At 39.1% G+C, this 22,837-nt stretch overlaps 1 protein-coding gene across 3 annotated transcripts in view; it reads right to left on the bottom strand.

Moving 5' to 3' along the window:
- The window catches only part of LOC126237045 (sorting nexin-6), an 80,039-nt gene that overhangs the window by 27,954 nt on the left and 29,248 nt on the right, over nt 1-22,837 (bottom strand). For 2 of the 3 annotated variants that reach the window (XM_049946809.1, XM_049946807.1), the window contains 3 exons: nt 8,556-8,671; nt 3,835-4,017; nt 2,756-2,773 (listed from right to left, as the gene is read on the bottom strand). In XM_049946809.1, the coding sequence (XP_049802766.1) occupies nt 2,756-2,773; nt 3,835-4,017; nt 8,556-8,671 (317 nt within the window). The remainder of the gene's footprint in view (nt 1-2,755; nt 2,774-3,834; nt 4,018-8,555; nt 8,672-22,837) is intronic. The other variant, XM_049946808.1, reaches the window with a different exon arrangement.

Here is a 22,837-nt window from a genome sequence, read left to right as displayed (position 1 = left end):
TGAATCACTTCGAAGGGAACGATCTATTGATACGTAACTAGCATGGTTTCAGAAAACATCGTTCTTGTGCAACGCAACTAGCTCTTTATTCGCACGAAGTAATGGCCGCTATCGACAGGGGATTTCAAGTTCATTCCGTATTTCTAGATCTCCGGAAAGCTTTTGACACCGTTCCTCACAAGCAACTTCTAATCAAGCTGCGGGCCTATGGGGCATCGTCTCAGCTGTGCGACTGGATTCGTGATTTTCTCTCAGGAAGGTCGCAGTTCGTAGTAATAGATGGCAAATCATCGAGTAAAACTGAAGTGATATCAGGTGTTCCCCAGGGAAGCATCTTGGGACCTCTGCTGTTCCTGATCTATATAAATGACCTGGATGACAATCTGAGCAGTTCTCTTAGGTTGTTCGCAGATGATGCTGTAATTTACCGTCTAGTAAGGTCATCCAAAGACCAGTATCAGTTGCAAAGCGATTTAGAAAAGATTGCTGTATGGTGTGGCAGGTGGCAGTTGACGCTAAATAACGAAAACTGTGAGGTGATCCACATGAGTTCCAAAAGAAATCCATTAGAATTCGATTACTCGATAAATAGTACAATTCTCAAGGCTGTCAATTCAACTAAGTACCTGGGTGTTAAAATTACGAACAACTTCAGTTGGAAAGACCACATAGATAATATTGTGGGGAAGACGAGCCAAAGGTTGCGTTTAATTGGCAGGTCACTTAGAAGATGCAACAAGTCCACTAAAGAGACAGCTTACACTACACTCGTTCGTCCTCTGTTAGAATATTGCTGCACGGTGTGGGATCTTTACCAGGTGGGATTGACGGAGGACATCGAAAGGGTGCAAAAAAGGGCAGCTCGTTTTCTATTATCACGTAATATGGGAGAGAGTGTGGCAGATATGATACGCGAGTTGGGATGGAAGTCATTAAAGCAAAGACGTTTTTCGTCGCGGCGAGATCTATTTGCGAAATTTCAGTCGCCAACTTTCTCTTCCGAATGCAAAAATATTTTGTTGAGCCGAACCTACATAGGTAGGAATGATCATCAAAATAAAATAAGAGAAATCAGAGCTCGAACAGAAAGGTTTAGGTGTTAGTGTTTCCCGTGCGCTGTTCGGGAGTGGAATGGTAGAGAGAGAGTATGATTGTGGTTCGATGAACCCTCTGCCAAGCACTTAAATGTGAATTGCAGAGTAGTCATGTAGATGTAGATGTAGATGTAGATGTGGAACACCCCGGCACACACTGCCTTTGTTGCACAGCCTACCTGACTCAAATCTGTTTCACAATGTTGCTGCAGCTGCCCTGAAGTCAAGACTTGATTGTGGCGGACTGTTTCCTCAACTAAAAAGGACCTTGAAGGACAGCATCTAAAATTTGTCAACAACTCTGAAGCTACTGTGGTGGCTTACCTAAAGAGCAGGCTAACTGAGGAGCTCCAGAAAGCTTATGACGCATAGAAATCACATTAGCAAAAATGTATTCACGTAGGAAGGTTGTACTTATAAGAGTTTTCAGTTGTTGAACCTACCCAATTTATTTTGTAACGTTATGCATTCGTAAAGATTTGATATTATTAAATTTTCCTTGAGGCATGAGTCAACTTTGAAAGCTCAAGAAATGAATTAAAATTTTTGCCACTGATGGGACTAGAACAGGTCTGCTGCTTACTAGGTGGATGTGCTAGCCATTAAACCACCATAGCAGTGTATCAATGCCCTCCGTAACACAAATATCAATTAACGCCTTCAGCCTATTTTCCCTTTCTTAAATAGTCAGTATTGCAGAGGCCTTCCAGTGTTTGAATAGCACCCCAGCTTTGTACATAATGGGGAAATCCTGCTTCTACCTCAGATGTATGTGATCTATAGACATGTGATCTTTAAATATGTCTGCTAGTGTCTATATATGTGTGTGTGCGCGCGCGCGCGCGAGTATATACCCGTCCTTTTTTCCCCCCAAGGTAAGTCTTTCCGCTCCCGGGATTGGAATGACTCCTTACCCTCTCCCTTAAAACCCACATCCTTTCGTCTTTCCCTCTCCTTCCCTCTTTCCTGATGAGGCAACAGTTTGTTGCGAAAGCTTGAATTTTGTGTGTATGTTTGTGTATCTATCGACCTGCCAGCACTTTCATTTGGCAAGTCACATCATTTTTTGTTTTGTTTTTGTTTAGATATATATGATCTATAGATCTGATATAATTAAATTTTCCGTGAGCCATCATCAAGCATGGATTACTTTTAAGACAAACATTATAGTTGAATAACTACTTAAAACACTGCTGTAATTTACACAAGTTAGAAATCTTTATTCCATCGGGTAGAAGGTGACAACCATGTGAATGGAAGATTTTAAAGAAGCAGCTTAGGTTAAACTACTTTCAGAGACAACAGACTCTGTGATCCAAGACTTTGAAATATAAGCCTATTAGTGCTGATTATTGTTCTTAAGTTTTGGCATAAGCAATGTACTACTACTACTACTACTACTACTACTACTACTACGTTAATCTTTAAAGTACTTCTCTCTTGCAAATTACTTCATAATCACCTAATTTGTTCAACACACTGCCAATATACCAATGACACTGCCTTTTACATCAGTTTTTGATCAACATTTTACTTAAATTTAACACCTCAAAGAGGTGCTGAATATTCTGACATTTGCAGGAAGGAAACACAGTGAACTGAATTTCTGGAGACACATGCATGAATGTTGATGAATTATGCTTAAGTGGAGAAGTACTTACATCTGCTACTTCCAGAGCCTGAGATAGCAAAAATAATAATACCCAGGTATTAATAATAAAGTTAAAGAATTACAGCAGTAAACAGCAGTATAGAAAGAACATTCAATGCTTTGCAAGTCAGGCTATTTCCTCAGTATTTTAGAATTTTCTGTTTTGAAAGTATGACAAAAAATTGTGTTTTTGTACTTTCCTGGACAATAGTATTCTATGCATTAATAAGCAAAATCTTTATCTCTGTCTTTACTGGTGCTCAGATAACATTTTAATATACGATAATAGCATAAGTGTGCACTGAACAGATTTTTCATTCTCTTTCCATCCACCTTTAAGGGCATAATCCTGTCAAACATTGTTGTATTCTTTGTACCTTCATGTAATTCGTGTTATCACGATGTGGAGCTTTCCTGTACATGTACTACCTATTTTATTGCACTTACAAAAAGGAAAAAAAGACACACAGTATACAAATTGCATTTCACTCCCCTCTTATATATCAGCTTCCAAATTTTGTCTCTTGAATTCTAACCAGTCTTCACAAGTTTATAATTAGCTATCACTGAAGTGGCAACATTTCTCCCTAATCTGAAATACAAACATCCTGTAAAAAACTAAATAAAAGAAATGGTTGTACGTATTTATGCAACTAAATGTATGATGCACCATAAAGGAATCACTCTGCCTGTGTTCATATGCATTTTATTTAAAAAACTTAGTACTTCAGATAATTACTCCAGTATTGACTAACATTATTAAATGTTAGTAAGTTTTACACAATTCATAGCTAATAGTGTTCCACTTTTACTACAACAAGATTACACTGACTAGTATATCAACATTAAAAACAGTTACTTTGTATGACAGAATTTTTAATTAAAACATTAACGTTTTATTTAGTTCATAGAATTTCAAAACCAACAGTAAGAAATTCACTTCATGTTTTCTTCACATCATGTATGATGTACAAATGGTGGAATCGTTCTATGAAATTTCTCTGAATTTAGCACAGCTCAACATTTTATCTGCATTATACATACACAAAGAACAATTAAAATTTAAACAAATTAATATAGTATCCTCACCGCATGAATATCCTTGTTCTTTGTCCGAGCTTTCTCCAGGTTTCGGTTGGCATTCTCATAATCCGTTAAACAACGTAAACGTCTATATAAAAGCTGTTTGGCAGCAAATGTGTCTCTCATATAATACCTTAATGTATCAGATAGCTTCAGATCCTCATCAGAAGCAACTCTTCCTTCTATTTTCTGCAAAACAATGAACATACTATGTTTCAAGTTTATGAATTTGACAAACACCAAATTGTCATGACATATTTGGGAGACTTGCTATATTCTTTCTTTACTTTATTCACATCCATGACACTTGAAATAAAATGAGATATGCATTTATATATCATTAGAAGTGTGACTTGTGAACAGAGTGTGCGTCATGTTTTAAGTACTGCACTAATCATGTCAACTTTGTGGTAACTGGTCCAGTTAGGATTTACAAGTAAAGTTATGCCTAATTACTTTCTATCACTTTCACTGACTCAAAAAAGTGCTGCCAATGATCAAAATGCTTCCTTGTACTTTTATTTCTATAAGGCTGCACTGCTCCCCTCATACTAGTTTTTTTGTCACTGAACAATTTAAATTTTCCATATGATTATACCGAACTACTCAAAGCTGGAAGTTCAGAGCAGGAGTCTTAAGCTTTAAATTTTAGTATCTTCCAGTAACATCCAACAATGACAGTAACAAATCTGCTTATAATTTGCTGTTGATTCCGTTTAGCTGATATACACGGCATTTCAAAAGCATTTATTAAAACTCACAAGACTATCTTCTACATGAATTAAGATAGGAACCATGTGCAAATTTTACATGGAGTACTGAAATTTAATTTCACTTCTGTTAAATGTTTTATGTTGCTGGAACATGTGGCTGCCAGGAGAGGTTCTCCTGTTTCATAACTCTTGAGTCGAGTCTATGACAACACACCAACAAAAGGCTTTTTGGGTTGTGTGTTGATTGTTTGAACAAAGGAAATTAAGTTACAATAGTGTGATGTAATTTTCATCAAAATTGTGGCATTTCACCTCCTACAGTTGAAACTAATTATCAATGGCACCACAGCAGATTGAAGACACTGGTGATTTACATACAGCTAAACCCACATGTCAGCTCATATACTCTAACACAGAGCATATTCAACAGTGTTCTGAATGTAGTCCTTGTGCCAGCTGAGAGTTAGCCAGGTCTCTTGTGTAGAGTGCTCTACAGAGGCAGTTAATCTCAAACCATACAGGATCCAATTACTGCAAGTCCCTTGTGAATTTTGTTAATTTATTCCGAGTGTGGAGATGGATGATAATTTAGTTTCAAATCTGGCATTAAGTAACTTAGCTATACTTCATTTAAATGGGAAAGTTAAGTGCCACAATGCAAGAATATGTGGAACCACCACATACCATAATCTGTCACGAGAATCAAAAGCTTAATGTTTTTGGAAGTTTCACCAAGGAAATATTTATGACCAGCATCACTACATTCTCCTGGCTGCCACGTATATACGAGGGTTGGAACTTATAGTGGCAACAACTAATTCACTACCAATACAGAAGAGTTGCACATTTTCACCTGTTACATCCTTCAAAGTAGTCACCAGCATTGTGTAGAACCCATTGCCAGTTATGTCGAAGGTGTAGTATACCATTAGCAGCGTCTGTTCTGTTGATGGTGCAAATGGAGCGTTTTACTGCCTGTCAATCTCCGGAACAGTTTGAAGCGAATGCCACAAAGTGGTTCCTTCATCTTCGGAATCAAATCAAAGTCACAGGGACTTAAGTCCCGGGAGTATGGTGGATGGTACAGTACTTCCCAGTCCCATTGACCAAACAGAGCAGCCACAGCTTGTGCTGTATGTGCCCGCACGTTGCCTTGCAAAGTGATGGGTGGGTTGCGCAGAAAGTGTCACCGCTTTTTTTTCAAATCTGGTCGCAGGTGATGCTCCAAAAATGAACAGTAATACTGTGCATTGACAGTCTACCGTGCAGGAATGTAATCACAGTCTAACACAAGAATCATCATAACTTTCACCATACTGGGGCTCTGATGCACTTTCCACTTTCATGGCAACCCATAACACCACCATTCGTTGAATTGGCGTTTCAGTTCTGGCTCGTACAGTGTGGCCTATGTCTCATCCACTGTTACGATATGGCATAAGAAAGCCTCTCCTTCGCACTCTTAGTGCTCGAAGTGGGTCTGAGCAGCGTCTTAATGCATCCAATTCTGCATTTCCGTCAAATTATGTGTAAACTATCATGATGCAATTTTTCGCATGTCCAGGCGTTCCTTCAGGATGCAAAGCACAGTCGTATGCACTAATCTGGTTATGTGGGCAAGCTCACTAATTGTATGGTGTTGATCACTGTCCACTAACGTTGCAATGACATGCACTTCTTCAGAGATGCTAGGACAACCTGCCCGATGCATGTCTGCCACAGTTTGCTGACCTTCTCTGAAGCCTTTTACCCAACATGCCACTGTTCTGTACGGCAATGCCAATTCCCCACAGGTATCTTGAAGACCTCGATGACACTGTCTTGCTGTACGACCTCTGGCACATTCAACTTGATCCAACTCCATTGTTCCTGTTTCGAAAACATAGTGACACTGTTACTGCTCGCTCACAAGTGACTGTTTCCCTCGATTGTGCACACGTCGGAGTCCATTTGTCGGAGGTAAGGGAGGTATGTCAACAATGTGTGCTATCAGTGACAATAGTAGATTTCATTGTATACTGTCTCCACAGCAGTGTTGCCACTATTTAAGTTTCAACGTATGTATAAAAAGTCTAAGCATAAAAATTTGGAATACCATAAGCAACACATTACAGCACATATGGTATAGTCACATTTTTTTGGTGTGACTATAATTAGGAAAAGCAACATCACTAACATTGCTAAATACCTCACAATCTGGCAAATAATATCAGTGTAAACCACTGATATTTAAGCATTTTCTCATAAACATGAGCCCATAAATGATTACTGATCAAGGCATGTAATTTAATTCCTCTGCTTCTACTTGTGATTTCCCTTTGTTATGTGATGGGTTCTGTAATTGCAGACAACCCTTTTCTCCAGAGTGTTTTTCTGTATTGGCCAGTGTACCAGTGCATCAGGTGATTCAATTGACTGACAGCTGATTCTGTAACTAGCACCTCAGAACAAAGTTACCTTACAAGAGACATAACATCCTGTTTGATCCCTATTTATAACAAAATATAGCTCAGGTTTCAATTTTGAAACAGTCTCATCATTCCCACAGTTTTTGTCTTCAAGTCAGTGGAAATTTGTTCCACGAGTCCAATAAGGTGTAGTGAAAGATACTTTTAATACTGTAATATTGGATGGTTCTTTTGAAAATAAATTAGTTCAGTCCTATGCGTAAGATAAAGTTTACCTGAAGCTCTATCCTCTCTCATGAGGAAGACATTCTTGAGAATTACAGAGAGCTGTTTTGAAGCACCCTGTACATTTTTCCTCTTACAAAAAGCTTAGCAATTAATCCTTTGGAGTCTTCCCTGTTTATAGGTTACACCACTTCCCCTCCCCCCCTCTCCCTCTACCTACAGTTCTGAAATAACACTCTCAGCCAGTGGCTCCTACTGGCAGGAACACTGAAACGGAAGGAAGGGTGATGAAGGACTGGTGAGGTTCAGGAAATTGGGAGAGTTGCGGAAAGTTTGCCCCCGAACCCCGAATTGGGGGAGTCTTGCTTGATGGGACAAGAAGGAAACCCTAATTGTTGGAGACTGCATTGGATGAGATTTGAAACACTGAGAATTTAAATGTGGAAGATAGGGTAATAAGGAAAACAGCTTACTGACAAAACATCATGCAAGATTAAGAGCATAAAGGCAAGTGCATTATACGTGACAAATGTGAGGAGGGGGAAACAGACTGGTCAGAAAATGAAAGATATAAGAAACTAAAAGGGAGTGAAGAAAGGAATAGTTACTGAATGGAACGATTGAGATCAAGGACTTCACATGAACTAAGGTCAGGTGGGTGGTGAGAACCAAGGACATCTAACAACAGTTCCCACCTACAGAGTTCTGAGAAGCTGGTGTTGGGGGAGAATCCAGATGGCACTAAAATGGTGTACATACTGTCATCATTAAAACATTGATCAATAAACAGACAAATATTAAAGATGTCTAAAGTGGCACTATTTGTTATCAAAATGTGGCCCATCACTCCTAAACTGCAATTGGAAACTTACTATATCCATTGTTCTCACAATACTCCACACAAGTGCAGGAAATTAACTCTTTGGTTTTTTAAATATTTTACTGTAATCTTAAACAGAACAAAAATGTATATTGTCAAACAATAAAAATATGTCAACATATTGGGAGCTTTAATGCGCCAAGGTAGTGGCATCTCTGTCCGATACAAGCCACAGCAGAACTGAAGCCTTTAAATCTTTGCCAGAATTTCACATCTGTGGGCATATTATTCTGTCACACACATGCAACTCCAGCTTCAAATAAAATATAAGATGTATCACTTAATTGGAAACATTTTCATTACTTTAATAAAATTTTCTAACCTAGAAAAATTTCAAATGCCTTAGCCATAAAGACACTTTTTCAAATTTCAAGCAACCTTTAGAGTAACAGCAGCTACAAGAGATCTGTATGAGGTAAAAAATGATTCATAGTAAAATTCAAATCCGGTATGAATCTCTTAATGATAAAATCTTTTGTTACAACTTCAACTATTACTCACCCTTGCTTTCTCAAAAGTCTCTGCCACTTTTGTCAAAAACTTTTCCAAATCAGTATTATCAATTGTTGAAAGCTGCACAAATCCAGTTGATATTTTTATGTAACTATCAGCAACATCTGAAATTTTAGAAAATCAGCACTGGAGTACATTATGCAAAATATGTTTTTATAGCAGCCGAAACTTGGCATTTAAGAAATGTTAACTGAGATAGCTACAAGCAAACGACCACCAAATTATTTTCTGTGTTCACATATATGTCCAGAAATAAATTACAGTAATAATAATAATAATAATAAATAATTTTGGCAGAGCACATTGATACATTTTTTTTCACTGCATATTAAAGGATCCCAGTTTACACATATTTTATTTTATTTCTCAGACTAGAAGACGCCCTACATTTTTGGCAGTGCTCAGTGATCTCCAATCAGGTACTCCTATTTAAAAAAAAAAAAATCTTTAAACTGCTATCCTAAGTTGATTAATGGTGTTCCAGATAGGTTGGAAAGTGAAAAATCAGGGGCCTTATTACATTCCAGTAATGAGTTTGGTATATGTTCTTGTCAACAATCTGTTCACCAAGTTTCTGCAGTAACACAGAGTGGCCCATTAGTTATGGATCCAAGTCTAGATGATGGCATCTGATAACCATGCAGCAGACAACCTAACCAAGTGGTTTGCTTTTGCTGTCAAACTTCTGCTATGGCAAACCACCTTATATGAAGTGAAGTAATTCCTCTAATGTGAGTAAACATATTTCTGTAGGCAGTGGTCTCTAAAGAATTCCACAAAAAGTACTGTCTCACATGTAGCAACATCCACTTGTTTGGCACGGGTGGAATTTTTTCACATAGGTGTTTTGTATTCTGCAATTGATAAGCTGAGTGCAGTGGCTGATGTCAGAAAGAAGTGAAGCTGCATTCCCAATTTACTTCCTGTCAGCTTGCCCCATTATCCTCTGGCTTGGTGCAGCAACAGTGGTTCCATGTTCCAAATAAAAGAGTGTTGCAACAGGGATTGCCTTATTTGGAATACTTGACAACTTTCTTGTACTCACTTCTTGTTTAATGTCTTGGTTTCAAAGAAATTTTTATCTAGTTTTACACCAGTATACTTTGGAGTATAGTATTAAGGTGTTTCCTCCACTTTATCTGCAGTTTTCTTTAAGCTTTTGTAATGTTGTTCTTCAGATGGATGAGTTGTTATAACCAACATGTCTTTCACATAATCAAGTATGAAGCCATGTGATACCTTAAATGCCTTCACTGTGTCATCAGCTAAGGAGAATTGTTTGACTCCCATATTAATTGGTCATTGTAGCCATGTCAAGTACAATTCCTTCCAGAGTTTTTGACTTTAATGGGCTGTGTTACATTTCAGAAGGGCCAAGAGTAGTTTTCCTCCTTAACTTAAAACTGTGGAAGTAGGTGATGCAGATGTTCATAAATTTTAAGATCCATTTCACTGTCTCTGGTACAAATTGAACAATATAACCAATCCTTAAATCATACACCCCAACACTTTACGACAGGGAGAAAAATTCTCATTGCTGATGACAGCACCATTGTCAGTTATCTCTCCAGGTTTTCTCAGGTTGATTAATGTTGGGCTTCCAAATATTCAGCCAAGTTGCTGTTTCCATTTTATGCACAATATTTCAACAACCAACCCACGTATCTTCAGGTGCTGTGAGTTGGGTTGTTATGTGTACTTACTGCCTGGACTAACATCAGTATGGATGAAATCCAGCAGCAAGTACATCTAATAGCACAACTCCCAGCAATAAAGGTAACTGGGTCAGTTGTCAAAATATTGTGCATAAAATGGAAAAAACCAAGGAGCACACCATTAACAACAGTCACTGACAAAATATCAGAATTCGCTGATGAGAGGAAAAATCGAACCCTCAAGAATTTGTACAACTGGGCAGTATATAATAAATTAATACAGAGAAAACAAATGAATTCCAACTTAAAGAGGGAGAACAGGAACATGTAACAAACGATAATTCTATACACTGTGTAGCAAACACAGTTTTTAGAGGTGAATATTCACTGCCAACTGACACTGAATGAACATATTAAGACACTGGTACAGATAAAAATTACCATGATATGCCCTTAGGATCCCATCGTCAGCGTGCAACATCCAATACCTTGTTGCGACATAATATTTCGACGAACACTCAATTCCTAGCAACAGGATTTCTGTGGATCACATGCACAAAACATGGACACAATTTTTGCATATAATAAGGACCATTTTCAAACAACAGAATATGGCTCTAACATATGAGCGAAGTAGCAGTTGCACTCATTTTAAGGAATTATTTAAATGGAATATTTAAAAACATATCCAGTGAGTTTGTCTATCAATCTGTTTGCACATTAGAAAAAAATCTTAGTATGCCATGTGACATTATTCTGTTCACAATCATTTAACGTAAGCCAGTCTGGAGTACCTCTTCCTCAAAATAGATAGTCCCCCCTCATCCTGGGGGTCTGAGTTACAGTCCAACCTTTTTGATCTCCCCCAATCTCTACCTCTCTCCTTCCCAAGGAAATAACTAGTAGTTCCAAAAGCTGGTATAGCTTAATATACTTTTGTGCATGTTTTTACAATACTAAATATAATAATAATATAAAATGAGGTATGGTAGTGTACTTGTTAATACATGGAATTCAGATTTGGGAAGAGAAAGACAACCTGTCTGGCCACCCTGGTCTAGATTTTCAGTTATTTTCCTAAAACACAGAAGCACATGTGGTGCTTCGAGAATTTCGGTGTAAATTCTAGAAACACTTGGCTCTCCATCATCGAAAAGATATTGTGTTGCCATAGCAACCGAGAGTAACAAGATAAGGAAACTGTTCCGCAGAATTGGATTCTACCTAAAAGAAAAAAAAAGGGGTGAAAAGTTAATAAGCACCAAACAAAGGAAGACACAGAGAATAGTTTGACTAAGAAGATTTGGCGTGGGGAAGAAAGCTGTCCTCACACATACATTGACCCAGCCGACACCGTCGCAGTATCCTGCCAACGACGCCGACGCAGTAACCCGCCACCATTGCTGACTTCGCATCCGCTCGCTGATGCCGTAACCAACGTCTGACGCTGCCAGCATCTGTGTTATTCACCGTCTCCTGTCTTTGGGGCAATCTCCTTTCACTTCTTCGATCTTAGCAACAGTTTCAAATTTTTCCTTTCTTACTTCTCTATTGAGTACCATTATTTTTTTCCTCTTTCCACATTGCTGAAGTCCTTCTCAATTTCCATGGTTCATTATAACCTTCAACTTATTTGATACATGAACACACATCTATATACACACAAAGATATACTAGCGCAAACTAGTACAAAAGTACAAACAGAAGGATTATGAATTAGGAACCTGAAGTGATGCCAGAACTGCGAAGGGATGTAGGGGAGTATAGATATATGTACATCTGAATCGATACACACATTACATTGGTGATATGTGAATGTTCTGCACCATTGTTCTTGTCTCATGCCGTGCTAGTACTTTGAGAAAAGGTATAGTATCATCTGGGAGTTAGTAAATACAGGTAGACATAGCATCTACTATGTGTAGGCATGACGTCTGGTTATATGGTAGAAGTGAGGAAGGAAAGAGGACTCTAGTGTATTAGATGGAATATCGGAAAGTGGAGTTAACGTGAAAAGTAGAGAGTAATTTTACCAGAGAATATTTAACAATAGTATACATGAAGATGTATGCTAGGGTAATGAACCAGGATGCCCACTCAAGCAGGATATGGAGGGCGCACTCGACATTTATTGGACGAGAAAAAGGGCAGATAGGCAGAACCAAGAGAGGCTGACCTACATTGTGTGGACAGGGGCACCAAGAAAGGGGGTGACCTGAACCATAGATTAGGAAGTTAAAAGGGGGCATACCTACCAAAACGGAAGGAGAAAGGGTACTCCTACGATCAACCCATGTAAGGTACTGTTCCTAAAGGGAAAAAGGGCATTAACGTGACAGAAGTCACATGTTTAAAGGGATGAGTCTGGTAAGTTTGAATTCTATGCATAAATAGCCTTAGTTTCGGGTTTACAATTACCCAACAAGGGAACTTTTTTTTCTACAGAGTTCCTCCAGATTACAATATGTAATGAATAAGTACATATTTAGAAAAAGTAGTATGGGAAGTAAGAACGAAGCAGCAGAGTATTCATGAATTATATACACCTGTAATTTATGATTGGAAGAGGAGTAGAAAACAGAGCTAACTTGCTACATGGATTGAAAGGTTCACAGTTTGTAATTGTGGTACTGTTAAAAGATAAAGAATTATCATCTCATGTAGTATTAATGTATATGATGAATATGTAAATAATTGCGCATTTGAGCTAAGAGGAAGGATATGTAGTGCTTCGACAATTTCGGGATAAATTCTAGAAACACTTGGCTCTACACCGTCCCGAACACCCAATATTTTAATTACAAGGGTGAGAGAGCCTTTTTACTGTGCCACACACATCTGTGTGCAGGAGGGACAGCTGTTACAAGAAGCCAGGAGCTGCGTCAGACAAACAGCCCTGACAAGTGGTTACCAGCAGTGACTTGGAAAATACACTCCTGGAAATTGAAATAAGAACACCGTGAATTCATTGTCCCAGGAAGGGGAAACTTTATTGACACATTCCTGGGGTCAGATACATCACATGATCACACTGACAGAACCACAGGCACATAGACACAGGCAACAGAGCATGCACAATGTCGGCACTAGTACAGTGTATATCCACCTTTCGCAGCAATGCAGGCTGCTATTCTCCCATGGAGACGATCGTAGAGATGCTGGATGTAGTCCTGTGGAACGGCTTGCCATGCCATTTCCATCTGGCGCCTCAGTTGGACCAGCGTTCGTGCTGGACGTGCAGACCGCGTGAGACGACGCTTCATCCAGTCCCAAACATGCTCAATGGGGGACAGATCCGGAGATCTTGCTGGCCAGGGTAGTTGACTTACACCTTCTAGAGCACGTTGGGTGGCACGGGATACATGCGGACGTGCATTGTCCTGTTGGAACAGCAAGTTCCCTTGCCGGTCTAGGAATGGTAGAACGATGGGTTCGATGACGGTTTGGATGTACCGTGCACTATTCAGTGTCCCCTCGACGATCACCAGTGGTGTACGGCAAGTGTAGGAGATCGCTCCCCACACCATGATGCCGGGTGTTGGCCCTGTGTGCCTCGGTCGTATGCAGTCCTGATTGTGGCGCTCACCTGCACGGCGCCAAACACGCATACGACCATCATTGGCACCAAGGCAGAAGCGACTCATCGCTGAAGACAACACGTCTCCATTCGTCCCTCCATTCACGCCTGTCGCGACACCACTGGAGGCGGGCTGTACGATGTTGGGGCGTGAGCGGAAGACGGCCTAACGGTGTGCGGGACCGTAGCCCAGCTTCATGGAGACGGTTGCGAATGGTCCTCGCCGATACCCCAGGAGCAACAGTGTCCCTAATTTGCTGGGAAGTGGCGGTGCGGTCCCCTACGGCACTGCGTAGGATCCCACGGTCTTGGCGTGCATCCGTGCGTCGCTGCAGTCCGGTCCCAGGTCGACGGGCACGTGCACCTTCCGCCGACCACTGGCGACAACATTGATGTACTGTGGAGACCTCACGCCCCACGTGTTGAGCAATTCGGCGGTACGTCCACCCGGCCTCCCGCATGCCCACTATACGCCCTCGCTCAAAGTCCGTCAACTGCACATACGGTTCACGTCCACGCTGTCGCGGCATGTTACCCGTGTTAAAGACTGCGATGGAGCTCCGTATGCCACGGCAAACTGGCTGACACTGACGGCGGCGGTGCACAAATGCTGCGCAGCTAGCGCCACATTCGACGGCCAACACCGCGGTTCCTGGTGTGTCCGCTGTGCCGTGCATGTGATCATTGCTTGTACAGCCCTCTCGCAGTGTCCGGAGCAAGTATGGTGGGTCTGACACACCGGTGTCAATGTGTTCTTTTTTCCATTTCCAGGAGTGTATATCAAAAAGTCAAAGAGTGTTTGTATAGTGTTCCGAGGTTTGTGGTGTCATGAGGATTGTTACAGAGACAGATGAAACTTGTATTGTATAGAGACACTAACTTTATGTCTTGGCTCTGCATGAGGCAGAACGTATGTAATTGTATGAGTGTTTAGTCGATTCTGACTTATCTTGGAACCAGTTGGCTTGCTCGAGTTTGTACAGAACGATTGTTACTTTGGGATGAGAGTTGAAAATGTATCTTTGTTGAACTGACAAGCTTCTAAGAGTACATGGTTTATTTCAAGAACTTAGAGCTGGTTAACATTATTCCCCTTCAACCTGATACAGTCTTTAGAGAAGAATTCGCGCGAGTCATGCAACCCAACACCGCACTGTCTCTTGTCATTCAAGAAAGCGTCAATGTTGGGATGGTTCTTTCAACAAAGAAAAAGTCTACCACTTACCTTGCCTTGCCCTCATTAAATGCTTGTATGTATCCTAATTTTTCATCATGTGAATGGTTTTCTGGAGTTAAACCAATAAAAACTGAGCACCATGCAATTGATCCTCATTCTCAAGATACTGTGGAATTGCTTTTTTTCCATTCACACAGCCTTCCTGCCAAGTGGCAGTTGGTGGGCAATTTTGTTGGCATTGGACTGAATAGTAGTGTAATCATTATTGAGGTTCTTTAGCACCTTCCACATGTAAACTCATTTCATTTCAAGCAAATTTCTCCACCCGTCTTCTGTAAGTAGCTGAAGTACTGAGGAATTCTTTACTTTCTTTACTTTTATGTTCCTTACATACGCTATTTTCAAACATCTGCTGGTGTCTTTGAAAAACTTGTGCACCATTTTCAGAAATATTAACTGAATCAGTTTTATAAACTTTTGTATGAATTCACTTCAGCATGTGGACTGTCAATTTTCCTGCCCAAGACAAGTTAGAAATGATCTAAGTTTGTAACCTTGCAGTTTAAGGAAGTTGAAGTGAGCTTTCAGATGTACTAGGTCCACTTTAACTACAGTTCTCACAAGAGATGTGATGGTTCTGAGATGTGGTCCTACTTGGAATTTCCAATAAATTTGACAGCTAGTGCAATATGTATGTACTATATACTCTGGGTTACAGCTGCACTTCCTTCTTCTAATGTCAATGGATGGTGGCCATTTCAGAATGAGTTAAGCCATATTCTTCAGCCCGGTTTCAGTTTCTTTGTTTTTAACTGGAACAAATTTCTTACAATGAACTAGGTTACTCAGTTTTTAGAGTTTTTCAGCTCATTGAGGGTAAGACAAACATTTGGCAATTTCTATACAGAAGTAACCAGTTATGCAGGTTTGTTGTTGTAAAGTCAATACTACTATTTCAAATTGAGACAGTTGAATGAATAGCCAAAGTGCATTATATTCATCCTATTTCTCTCAATGCTCTATTTTACATTAGTTGGGTAAAGCTGCACCAATATAGAATGCAGATGATATACTAATATACAAGGACCACGAGATCTTTTAAGCAAATGGTCCCCAGCCTTCCTGGGACCACTACCCTCAAATGGGAAATTCATTTTGTTTGAGTGGATAATCTTTCGAATGGCTTGATGAAGCCTATGACAACTCCCTCTTCTGTACGAAACTATATCTGAGTAGCACTTGCAATTATTTGTTATATTCCTGTCCCTGTTTTCCCCTACAATTTTTACCCTCTATAGCACCCTGCAGTAGAACAGAAGTTATTCCCTGATGTACTTAGGCATGAATCCGTTTTTTCAGTGTTCTCCTTATGTTTCTTTCCTTGCCAGTTGTGCAGAGAAACTCTTCATTTCTGATCAGTTTATCCAATTTTCCACATCCTACAGCAGCACTGAATCTCAAATGCTTCAATTTTCTTCTTTTCCAGTTTTCCCACAGTCACTTAACTTCCGTATAATTATGTACCTTAAACACACATTTTGGAAATTTCTTCCTCAAAGACAGATAGTGTGATGTTAGCAGATTTCTGTTTGTCAACAATTCCTTTTTTGCCTACGCTAGATAGCTTTCAGTGACCTCCTTGCTCCATCTCTTGTCATTTTGTTTCCGAGGTAGCAAATTTCCTTCATTTCATCAACTACGTGGTTGTCAGTTTTTATGCTAACTTGTCACTAGTCTCGTCTCTGCTACTCCTTATTAGCTTTGTTTGTCTTCAGTTTATTTTCAATCCCTAGTATGTGCTCATTAGACAGTTCAATACATTCAACAGATTCCGCAATCTGTTCATCTAATCAACTGAATCATTTTTTCCATTACCAAAGATTTCTTTGCTTTTACCTTGCTTGCACCTATATTTGTCTGTCCGACTTCTGTACTTGCCTTTTCACAGGTGTGTATTCGTCATCAACTGAACTGCTTTCTGTGGTATTAACTATCACAATATATAGTTTAATTTTCTTATAATGACATCAATTACTATGACAGGTCAGCTATAATGTCTTTCAGCCTTGGTTGGCAACAAGATTTTCCAAGAATCAGTGTGCTGTAGAAGGAAATCTGTTATAATATGGTACCTTGGCGTTTTCTTCTCTATGCCCTTCTGTCAACAGCAGGTGTAGTATCGAATTCTCCTCTCACTGTTGCCATATCACATTCATACTACAGCAGTGGTAGAAATCACAGAACTCGTCAAACAGTACACGATGTCTGTTTCCATAACAATCTAATATGAAGTGCACATGCTCTAGAACCACATGGCCAGTGAAAGAAAAGTTTTAATGGTGGAAGAAAAATTGAAAGTGATTCATGGAATCTAGAATGGAGCTAAAAAGATTGACATGTGTCATGGATTTGGCCTTGTAAATGCCACAGTCCAAAAAATTTGGAGAACGAGGTTAAAACTTACTTCATTTGAAAAAACTGAATCTAAAATTAAGCAGTTACAAAAAGCTGCACAGAGTGACATGTATGACATAAGTGGCTGAAGCAACAGAAGCATTAATGTACTTATTAGCAGACCTCTCCTTATGGTGAAAGCAGAAGAATTTGCCGAGAAAATAAAAAATGAGCAATTTGTATGCAGCACTAGCTGGACTGACAGATTCAAGCAACATCATTGCATTACTTGTGGCAAAGTATTCAGTGAAGCTAACACTGAATACTGAAACAATCCAACAATGACTCACTACTAAGTGGCCTACAATTCGTGAAGGATACACAATCGTGACATCTTTAATTCAAATGAGATTGGCATTTTCTTTATATTGACACCTAATAGAACTCAGAAATTCAAGGGTGAGACATGGAGGGAAGTTATATACAGAACGAACAACAGTTCTGGTTTGCCCTAACACAGACAGAACTGAGAAGAAAAAACTGCTCATTATAGGCAAATTAAAAAATTCTAGGTGTTTTAAGCATGTAAAAATCTTCAAGTGCATTACAGTGCTAATAAAAAGTCCTGGACGACCTTCAAACTCTTTGAAACTGAAATAAGACAATGGGATCAGGAGCCGAGCTTTGAAGTCAGAAGACACTGGTTCTTGCCGAGATCTGTCCATCACATCCTACATTCTCTTGTATGAAGAATATTAAGCTTGTTTTCTTCCTGTAAATACAAGTTTATTGCAGCCCATGGAATAAGGAATAATTAGGAGCCTGAAATGCCACTACTGTAAGCTCATATTATTGAAAATAATACAACGCATTGAGAAAAAGCAGAATTATTCTCAAAGTGTCAAGAATTGTTTCTGTTGTGTGCAGATCACAACTTGAGGAATAAATGCTGCTGAAACTGAAGACATGTTCAATGAGACTGATTATCTGCTGCTATCTGCATCACTGCCAGAAATCAACTGTGATATCAATCAGTGTGACTATGAAATGTATGCAACAACAGATGGCCTCATTACAACCAAAGTGTAAACTGAAGCTGAAATATCAAATGAAACAAAGAATCAGGCCCACACTGACCATGAAGTGAGCGAGGAAGATGAAGATGAAGAGGAGGAGGAGGAGGAGGAGGAGGAGGAAAGAAAAAGAAAGAAAAAGTGCCTATCCCTACTTTGAGTGATGCTTCAGAAGCCATTAGAATTGTGAACATGTTCTATGAAGCTAGGGAAGGGAGCAGTGAAATTGCAAATGAAATAATGAACACAGAACAAAATTTAGAAAGTTTGTATTGGCAAAATAGATAGCCAAGTAAAATGACTGATTACTCCACTGCTAAGTGAGTACTCAACATACTGCTGTTATACTGTATTCATGTAAGCTGCAAAGTGACTATTTTTTTTATATAATATAAAACAAGGCTAAATGTATTTGTTTTTTCGATTTGCCAACGCAATAGACTGAAAATAGGAATCTCTATTGCAATGATACTCATTTATGACATTTTGAATGTTGTTATAGCCAAGGTGCTTTTGTATACAAGTCAGAGGATTTCAAACAAACATCATTTCTCAATACTTCAGTATCCCACTTCTTTCCACATTGATCCTTCCCAGCTATTCTTTTCAGCCTACTCTTCATCATTATTAAATTGTGATCAGAGTATACAGGGTGTCTTGGAAGGGAAGGGCAATGTTCAAGAATGTAACAGGAATGGTCATTCTAAGCAAGAAAGTCCAGTAAACATGGGCTCCAAAATGCAGACCATAAGAGGTATGAGTATTTGTTCAATAGAAGAAATGTGTTCCACAGGACCAAAGATGAACAAGTGCTCAGAATTGTTAAGGTATGCATTTTCGATTCCATGTTTACTAGACTTTTTTGTTCTGAAAGATCATTACTGTCGTTTGCATGAATAATGCACTTTCCTCCATGGACAATGTCACTTCGTGGGACACATTACAAGTCACGATCCGCATATATTTCTCTCTTCCACCTGGAATCTTCAGTAAAAGCCTAAAACAGGACCAGTGGTGTACTTACATATTTCATGCAAGAATGTTGTCAGCACTTGCTGTGAGGTACAGGAACAAAAGAAGGTGTGTCGGCTGTTTCTGTTGCACAACAATTGGAGAGCAGCAGACAAGTGATATTTTTTAAAATAACCCATTTGAAAGAAAGAGTAAAACACTGCTGGAAATCTTGATTCTAAATTTAACTGCTTCTTGTTTGAGTTATAGCTGTTTAAACTGTGGTAATATCTGCAAACCAAGGACAGCATCGGAACCCTTGATATATTTGAAAAAGCAGTGAAATATTTCCCTGCTCTGGGTTACTACGCAATTGATCTGTGCAAGAACGCTGGGTAATTTTTTTTTTTAATTAAATCACAGGAGGAAGTAGGGTGGGCAAATGTTTATTAATATAGCAAATATCTGAGTATTATGAATAAACATTGATCCACCTGCCTTCTCCCATGATTTAATTAGGAAACATTTATCCACTTACTCAGTGCACTCAGGCAGATCGACTGTGTATTCATTTCAACACCACACTTTATTCATTTTCGTGTCTGCATTTAATCCATGAGACATGCACTGTCAGTCTACTTTATAGCAATTGCTGCCATAATCACTACCTAGTTTTCTCAGAACTCATTAATAAACCGAAAATCAAACAAGACAATGATTTCAATACTGGCAACAGAAATACATTGCCTCTCTTCTGGCATACCACTGCTTACGTCAAAGAATCATTCCACCGGCTATGCAAAACTGACGCATTCCCAACCTATGAGCACTACCATGACTGCCCCTGGCCCTGACCTATACTTTAGCCAGACTCTTCATATCTTTAGGCCATTTCCAAGTATACCACTTCCTTTGATTTTTGAACACTGTATTCGCTATTACCAGCTGAAATTTATTGCAAAACTACATTAGACTTTCTTCTCTCTCATCCCTAATACCATGCCCATATCTTACTGTAACTACCTGCTATTTCCTACTCTACAACAGCATTCCAATCCTCCATAGTTATTAAATCTTCGTCTGCCTTAACATACCAAATGACCCATTAAATGTGCACAAATTTTCTCTACACCATCTCCTGCTTGTGATGTTGGGATGTGTACCTCAACAATTGTTAGTCCCTTGGTAGCCCCTCCCCGAGATTTGAAAGGGGGATTTATCTGTAATCTGTTGCCAATGGAGAGAGAATCTTTACACTCGCCTGCAGGTCAAAACTCCTGTGGACACATGCTATGTCACTTACTAAAGATTTTTCATTGTCATCTGCATCCTCATGCTATTTGTCATTGCTGATTCTTCCACTTCTTAAGGGCAGTTTCCCATCCCCAAGGGCAGGAGTGCATCCTGAACCTCTGTCCACTACTCCACCCTCTGAGGAGGCCACTTGCAGTACAAGGGTGACATATATATACCACAAGTTTTCAGCCGCCGTAACTAATGATTTTTATTTGAAATAAAATATCACACCACAACACTAGTGAAGTTTGATATCCAAACAGACTCTGGACCGGAAAGAAAAGGCACTCAGATTTTGAAAGTGACAAACAGTAATTCATACTTAGGTAATATTCAAACATTGGTTCTGCTTATTTCTAATAACACTGTTCTTGTATTTCGTTTGGTGGCCTCCAAAACACATTGCAATTTATGCTGTAAGATCAGTCTATTCCTAGCTGGTGGTGTTACTATTGCAGTAATCTGAAGTCTACTTTCAAACTTGTAAGCTGAGGGAAACAGAATTAAAATTCTTAGGGGTTCTTATTAACAATAAATACTAGCCCAAGGATATCCCCAAAATACTGTCAACTCTGTTTTATTCATATCTATTATTAACGTGTTGTCTTTGTCAACTCCAAGAAATTTTATGTTGGTTTATATTCCAGAAATGAAAATATTCTTTTGCACAGGATGCCTAACCAGTATGTTATTCAGAGGAATTCATTAATACTTTAATGAGAATCTAAAAGTTCTCTCTCTCATCTGAAGTTCCAACCTGCTACAGGCGTGAGTTCCCACGGTGCCTACGTGCCTGGAAGAACTTTGGCATCAGAATCACACCACCACTTACTGTACTTCGCTAAATAAACCATCTAACGTGTAGGAGATGTAAAATTGGTGTCGCATGGTGGTTGCTGTGGTGCCTTGGAGAGCAGAGGACAGTATTCACTCAGATACCAGTTTTCAGATCAAGAGTTGGATTCTTGCTGTCTGCCCCCCATATCTACTCTCCTCAACTAACATGAACCACCACCTCTCGCTCTTCCTATTCCTATTCAGTTACTCAACCATCACTCAGACTGGCTGAACCCTTATTTAACCTTGTTATTTCAGAATATAGTTGGAGTTTCATTTCACTCTTATTTTGAAGCCCACCCTTCAGATACACTCCTCTGCCATCCTGATTGGGCTATACTTCTTATACCTGAACACCTTCAAAACAAATTTTTCTTAAAACACAAGACTTGCTTGTTGGCCACCCAAATCATGATAATTGGTGTTAGAACTTTATAACGGATGACAAGTGATGACCAGCACTCAATGGACTGCAAAACAAAGTGGTAAAAATAACAATGTGCTCTTAATGAACTAAACAGAGGTTTCAAATGAAGCTTTCTGTTTGTCAAATTGAAACTGTAATGTCAGTGTGTGTTACCATTTTTAACAGACCAGTGAGACATTGACTTTAAATGTGACACCCATTCTAAAAATTAGGTTTGATCAACGACTAATAGAAAGATTCACATTGAGAATCACTAGGACAGAAATCAGACAGGGAACAGACTAGATTGAAAAGCATAATTATGACTAACAAAAATAAAATGTAAGAGGGTGATACATGTAGCCAAGGAGATCGATGATATATGGTCACATTAAGTTCTTTGCTGGATTCCAAGATGTGAGAGAGTCAACAACCTAATGTTAAGTGGATAAATCACGTCACAAAATATGCAAAAGTAGCATGGATGTTTATCACTGAAAACACCAATTCACTGAAAAGTTTAGATGAGGTCTTTATCCACCAATTTATGTCAAATGGCTGATGATTAAGTATTGGTCAACTAAAATAGTGGTAGTAGCTTTTTTCTAATAATGTTGAGTTACCATTGAACCTAAATAATTTTTATTACCGCAAGAAGATTCACTTTCTTCCAGGACTGAACACCCTCACATTGGGAATCACTCAAATAGACCCATGCAGCTGAAATGCGTTCCGTCTGAATCAATCTGCAGTTTAATATTATTACGCACGAGATATGCCTGGAACACTACCAACAACCAATATTTTTGTGATGGTTATAAGGAATAAATGTTCATGTGTTATGTACTACTGTCACATCTTTAAAAATGCAATGCCTGAAAGGCAACAGAACAAACAAGTTTTC

Source organism: Schistocerca nitens, chromosome 2 (assembly GCF_023898315.1).
Source record: "Schistocerca nitens isolate TAMUIC-IGC-003100 chromosome 2, iqSchNite1.1, whole genome shotgun sequence".
Lineage (NCBI taxonomy): Eukaryota > Metazoa > Arthropoda > Insecta > Orthoptera > Acrididae > Schistocerca > Schistocerca nitens.
Note: the sequence above shows the minus strand (reverse complement) of the source record. Positions and strands in the feature narration are given on the sequence as shown.